Raw genomic sequence first — 6,491 nt, forward strand, 5'->3', positions numbered from 1 at the left:
AACTTGGGACTTTATAACCTCGACTCGTGACTTCTCAACATGTTGAAGTAAATCTGAGCTCCCAGCTGAAGAGCTTTATTTTGAAATGTGTCTCTGTAAACTTTATTTTGAAGGAACACACCACCTTGATGGTACATTTCATGTTTTACATTCACTAAAGAGAAGTATTAATTATCCTTTATGAGTCAGATACAAGTGACGTCCTCTCAGTGAGCTGTAGCTCGGTGCTGCCCCCTGCTGGGCAAACACTCTGTCTCTCAGATCTCCTGAGCAGCAGAGAGGTCAGTGAACGCACCACCTGCAGTCAATAGACACACAGATCATTATTTTGATTAAATTCCAACACCTTTTTAGTTAAATCAGCTTCAGATAAACATATATATTTAGATTCATATGTCCAGTCTGTTGGTAACAAACCCAACAAAAGTGTAATAAAAACAGCTCCTTGTTTAATGTAAAATGTCTGTAGGTGTGTAACTCCAAGGCCACAGCAGCTCACTGATATGTACTTTAATCATACAACTAATATGACTATTTACTTTCACGTTTAAACCAGCTTTTTCTGCAGAAACAGTCAAATCTGCTCCTTAAAAACTGTTCATACCGACGTAAATCCACCACAGAAGAAGAACAGAGCATCAAAGCACAGCAGTCTTTAATAGTTTCTTTATTATAAATAAAAACACAACAAAACGTTTTTCTGGTGCGTGTTTGTAGTTCACTGGCATCAGGTAACGGGAATTGTGGGTAATGTAGTCCACCCAGTGACAGCTTTAAATAAACACTTTGTGACAGCTATCTTCGTTCAGAGTGAATAAACTGCTTCACATTATTAGTGTGTGTGTGTGTGTGTGTGTGTGTGTGTGTGTGTGTGTGTGTGTGTGTGTGTGTGTGTGTGTGTGTAGTAAACTCGTATATTGGTGAACATCAAACATTGACCTATTCATCTCCTCTCCTTTAGTTATTTCTAATATATAAAAACCAGGATATATTCTCACTTTTCAACATGTTCACGACACAAATGAAAAATAAATGACATCAAAAAAACACACAAAGGTGGAAATACAACTTTTAGTCAACTTTGGTAGACGTTGTAAAAGGGTCATGCATTTCTCTCGAACTTTAGCTGTTTATCGTTATTTTTGGCGATATGTTAAAGTTTCTGGTTGCAATTTCTACTTTCAATGCCTTAGTTCTTCTTCGTTGGTTTTCCACTGTCGAGTCCGTATCTAAACTTTTTCTTCGCTTAACAGCCAGAAAAACTCTTGGGTTCTCTTGTCGTGATAAACATCGACGTCTGATTGGCTGAATACGTTGCCGTTTGTTGACCCTTGGTCGTTTTAATTTAATGATTTGATGGTAGTCAGTACATTTGTCCAATGGCCCGACCCAACGCGGTCCATCAGGTCAAACAGCTGTTAGCACAAGTCACGTGACTCTTCAGAAGCCCAGTTACAGTCATATTGATGAGTTAAGTGGAATATCAATCAGTGTGAATGTAAACATGCTCCGTGAGACGCTTTGGCATGGAAGAAGTTGCATTTAAAAGATGCTGAAACAATCATTCTCTAAATCTACAGCGAACAAGACGTTCTTCTTCTTCTGTCAAAGTTTCTACTTTCACTGCCTTAGTTCTTCTTCGTTGGTCTTTGGTTCTTTTGTCGTGATAAACATCTTCGTCTGATTGGCTGAAAACGTGTTGTTTGACGTTTTTCTTGCTGCTTTTTGGTCATTTTAATTTATTCGTATGATGGCAGTCAACACGTGTGTCCAATGGCCCGACCCCAACGAATCAACCATTTGTACTTCTCTATCTCTTCAGCCAACAAGACGTTCTTCTTCTGTCAAAGTTTCTACTTTCACTGCCTTAGTTCTTCTTCGTTGGTGTTTCCACTGGTCGTTGTGTCCTAAGTCCGAGTTTAACAGCCAGAAAAACTCTTGGGTTCTCTTGCCGTGATAGAAATCCACGTCTGATTGGCTGAATACGTTGCTGTTTTCCTGTTTTTTTTGGTGATTTTTGGTCCAATGGCCCGACCCCAACGCGGTCCATCAGGTCAAACAGCTGTTAACTCAAGTTGTGATGTCATCAGTGGCGTGCAGTCTTCTTCTTAAAGATCTTATTGAAGGCGTTCCTCCTCCGGCTGACGGACGCCTCCCCCTCCTGCCCCCCGTCCGGCACCACGGCGGCGGGGGGGTCGGAGGTCACGCAGAGGGACCGGGTGGAGCAGGAGAAGCTGAGGGTGGAGGGGGGGGGCAGGTGTCCTCTCAGCTCCCCCAGGCTCGAGCTCTTCTCCAGGCCTGAAACACCTCCACCTCCCCCCCCGGAGCCCTGAGCCTGGAGCCTGGAGGAAAGGGGGAGGGGCTTGGAGCCGTATGAGCCTCGTGATTCGCTGTGGGAGACGGGGAGGGAGGAGTCAGAGTCGGAGCGGCTCATGAAGTCCCTGAGAGAAAAAGAGGGAGGGGTGAGTGACAGCAGGAGCTAACTTAGCTGATGTTGCCAACGTAGATAATGTTGCTAACGTAGCTGATGTTGCTAACGTAGCTAATGTTGCTAACGTAGCTAACATAGCAAACGTAGCCAATGTTGCTAACAAAAATGTGTAGCTAATGTTTCTAACAAAAACGTCCTGAATTGGGATCAATAAAGTACTTCTTATCTTATCTTAATGTAGCTGACTTAGCTAACGTAGCTAATGTCCTGATTACTTGTAAATACTTAAATTCTTAATCTTTACGAACTCAGAAGTTCAGATCGTTTAACTTTAAGTAACTCAGCTGTCTGTCTGCTTTTCTGTCTTGTTGAACCAATGAAATCCAAGGAGGCGGGACAATGTGAACAGGCCCCGCCCCTCATCTAGAGTTAAGCTCCGCCCTTTAACTGACCTCTGAGAGCTGAACGTCGACACGGGGTCTCCTGCCCTCTGTCGCAGGGGCATCAGACTCTGAGCTGCAGGAGGAAGAGAGGGAGTTAGAATTAGTTTTATTTTGAAAAACCTGAAAAACAGGAAGTTTTGACTCGATTTGTAAAGAAATGTGAAAGTGCTTCTTAAAAACTATGAAAGTTAGTTAAATAAAAAGTTTAATTTTTTCCCCGAAACTAAACTTACTTAGTTAAAATTGAATATTATATGCAAGAGTTGAGCAATATAAAAATACATATTTTCATAGTAAAATAAATAACTACTAAGAGGGGGAGGCTGAAAGAGGGCGGGGCTAACCAGAGTGTTTCCATGGTGATTGTGTGTCTGCGATGCCACTCATTGGCCAGAGGTCGCTCACTCTGCGGTCCATCTGCCACGCTGCGTCTGGAGGGAGCCAATCAGGAGAGAGACAGAGAGAAGAGGGGAAAACAGGAACCAATCAGAGGAAGGGGGCGGGGACAAAGTGTTTCTATATAAATAAATACACACTGCAGGTGAATCGGGTAACAATCTATAAAGTAACTAAAGGTATTAAATAAATGTAGTGGAGTAGAAGTACACAGTAGCATAACATGGAAATACTCATGTAAAGTACAAGTATCTCTTAAGTGTTCTTAATTACAGTACTTGAGTAAAAGTAGAAGTACTCAGATATTGTACTTGAGTAAAAGTAGAAGTACTCAGATCTTGTACTTGAGTAAAAGTAGAAGTACCAGAGTGTAGGAATACTCTGTTACAGTAAAAGTCCTGCATTCAAAATGTTCCTCAAGTAAAAGTAGAAAAGTATTATCATCAAAATATAGTGAAAGTAGCGACAGTAAAACTTTTACTAACTTACTTAGTTACAGTAAGTAAGTTAGTAGTGGAGTAAAAGTACAAAGTAGCATAAAATGAAAATACTCAAGTAGAGTACCAGTACCTCTAAAGTGTACTTAGTTCCAGTACTTGAGTAAATGTGGTGACTCACACTTGAGGGTCCCCGGGGACAGGATGTCCTCGTCCATGTCGTCCAGGTCGTCTGACAGGAGGAGGTGCTGGGGGGGGGGTCTCAGCCCCAGGAAGGAGGCCTCAAGGTTCAGGGCCGCAGCCAGAGCCGCCAGCCCCGGGTTGGACACCAGAGAGAAGCCGCTCAGCGCCTCGATGCTCTGCCAGCGGAGCAGCTTCTCCCTGAGAGCCGCCGTGACCTCCGCCAGAGCCTGTCTGGGGGCGGGGCTTAACCGTTAGAGCCACTATGATTGGCTAATGAGAAGCTAATGCAACAACAACAACAATTAGCATCATCCCTATCTGACAGCGCACACAACAGCTGTAAATAAAAACAATACAGGTAAAAATATAATAATATATATATATCAATTAGCTTCTCCCTCAGCACCTGCCTGGGGGCAGAGCTAATCCGTTAGCGCCCACAATGCTATGTGAAGGCTAATTTGAAGCTAATGCAACAACAACACCAAGTAGCATCAAGTAGCTTCATCCCTATCTGACAGCGCACACTAGACAGCTGTAAACAAAACAGCTGTATAAGTAATACATATAAGTATATATGTAATGTGTGTAAAAAGTGTATTAAAGTGTGTTAAAAGTGTATTAAATGTGTATTAAAAGTATATTGTGTGTATATTAAATTGTGTTAAATGTGTGTTAAATGTATATTAAAGGGTTTTAATGTGTTTTAGTGTGGTATATTTATATTAAATGTGTATTATGTGTGTATTAAAGTGTATTATGTGTGTATTAAAGTGTGAACCATCAGATCCCCCTTTCCCACTCTCCAAGAACTTGGAGTTTCAGGCTCTGCACTTTCCCTCCTCACCTCATACCTCAAAGACCGCACCTACAGGGTAACTTGGAGAGGGTCCGAGTTCGACCCTTGTCGATTAACTACAGGGGTCCCTCAGGGCTCTGTTCTTGGTCCCCTCCTCTTCTCCTTGTACACAAACTCGCTCGGATCAGTCATTAGCCCGCATGGTTTTTCATACCACTGCTACGCTGACGACACCCAATTAATTCTGTCCTTTCCCCGCTCAGAGACCCAGGTCGTCGCACGCATCTCTGCTTGTCTAGCTGACATCTCTCAGTGGATGTCTGCTCACCACCTCAAGCTCAACCTTGACAAGACTGAGCTGCTTTTCCTTCAGGGAAAAGATTGTCCCACTCTTGACCTAACAATCAACATCGGCCCCTCTGTTGTTTCCCCGACTCAGACTGCAAGGAATCTGGGTGTGACCCTAGATAACAACCTGTCCTTCACTGCAAACATCGCTGCTACAACCCGCTGCTGCAGATACACTCTTTACAACATCAGGAGGATACGTCCCCTCCTGACCCAGAACGCCACGCAGCTTCTGGTCCAGGCTCTCGTCATCTCACGCCAAGACTACTGCAACTCCCTCCTGGCTGGTCTACCTGCATGTGCCATCCGACCTCTGCAGCTCATCCAGAATGCAGCGGCTCGTCTGGTCTTCAACCTTCCTAAATGTTCCCACACCACGCCGCTCCTCCGCTCACTTCACTGGCTTCCAGTAACTGCTAGAATCCACTTCAAGACACTGGTACTTGCGTACCATGCTGTGAATGGATCTGGCCCTTCCTACATCCAGGACATGGTTAAACCGTACACCCCAGCACGTGCACTCCGCTCTGCATCAGCCAAACGGCTCGCTGCACCCGCACTGCGAGGGGGACCCAAGTTCCCATCAGCAAAAACACGTGGGTTTGCTATCCTGGCTCCAAACTGGTGGAATGAGCTCCCCATTGACATCAGGACAGCAGAAAGCTTACACATCTTCCGGCGCAGACTGAAAACTCATCTCTTTCGACTCCACTTCGAGCGATAGAATTACTAACAAAGAATTACTAACAAAGCACTTATATACTAACAAAGGACTGGCTTATCTAAAGCTAGTTGAGTAGCACTTGAAATGTTTTGGCTCTATGAAACCTGATGTACTTATATGATTCTGTTTTCTTCAAGTTTGTATCTTCCTGGTTGAATGCACTTATTGTAAGTCGCTTTGGATAAAAGCCTCAGCTAAATGTAATGTAATGTAAATGTTTCTGAGGCACTGACTTGGCGCAGAGGATCTTGTGGTCCACGTCGTCCATGGAGGAGCTGTGAGCCACGTGGAACGTCCCGAACAGAGAGGTCCTCTTCTTCCTGATCTTCTCCGCCTGGAAACACAACAGCGCTGCGTTCACTGAGTTCAAAGAGCAAGACTTTACATTCGTACTTTTAACCACTATTTTTTCGCTCTTTCTAGATTTATTTTTTAACATATTTCTTCAAATCCTCACCCCCTCCCGGGCCTGCAGCAGCTGTTTCTCAGCGCTCTGTTTCTTCAGGCTGTAGTTCTGACACTCAACTTCGTGGGTCAGCTGCAGCCAGAGACCCAGGGGGGGGGGCAGGGAGAGGGGGGGGGCACCCAGCTCCATCTCTGCCTTCCTCAGAGCACAGCGCACCTACACAGAGAGAGAGAGAGAGAGAGAGAGAGAGAGAGAGAGAGAGAGAGAGAGAGAGAGAGAGAGAGAGAGAGAGAGAGAGAGAGAGAGAGAGAGAGAGAGTTTGGA

At 44.4% G+C, this 6,491-nt stretch overlaps 1 protein-coding gene across 1 annotated transcript in view; it reads right to left on the minus strand.

Annotated features, from left to right (window-relative positions):
- Window positions 1–650: 650 nt before the first annotated feature.
- LOC117488206 (stromal interaction molecule 1-like) overlaps window positions 651–6,491 on the minus strand; it is a 14,109-nt gene continuing 8,268 nt past the window's right edge. Inside the window, exons 9-14 of the mRNA XM_034137008.1 lie at window positions 6,219–6,383; window positions 5,995–6,095; window positions 3,889–4,121; window positions 3,219–3,305; window positions 2,884–2,947; window positions 651–2,441 (exon numbers count right to left, since the gene is read on the minus strand). Coding sequence (XP_033992899.1) covers window positions 2,087–2,441; window positions 2,884–2,947; window positions 3,219–3,305; window positions 3,889–4,121; window positions 5,995–6,095; window positions 6,219–6,383 — 1,005 coding nt within the window. The 3' untranslated portion in view covers window positions 651–2,086. The remainder of the gene's footprint in view (window positions 2,442–2,883; window positions 2,948–3,218; window positions 3,306–3,888; window positions 4,122–5,994; window positions 6,096–6,218; window positions 6,384–6,491) is intronic.

Source organism: Trematomus bernacchii, unplaced genomic scaffold (genome assembly GCF_902827165.1).
Source record: "Trematomus bernacchii unplaced genomic scaffold, fTreBer1.1, whole genome shotgun sequence".
In the NCBI taxonomy this organism is placed as follows: Eukaryota; Metazoa; Chordata; class Actinopteri; order Perciformes; family Nototheniidae; genus Trematomus; species Trematomus bernacchii.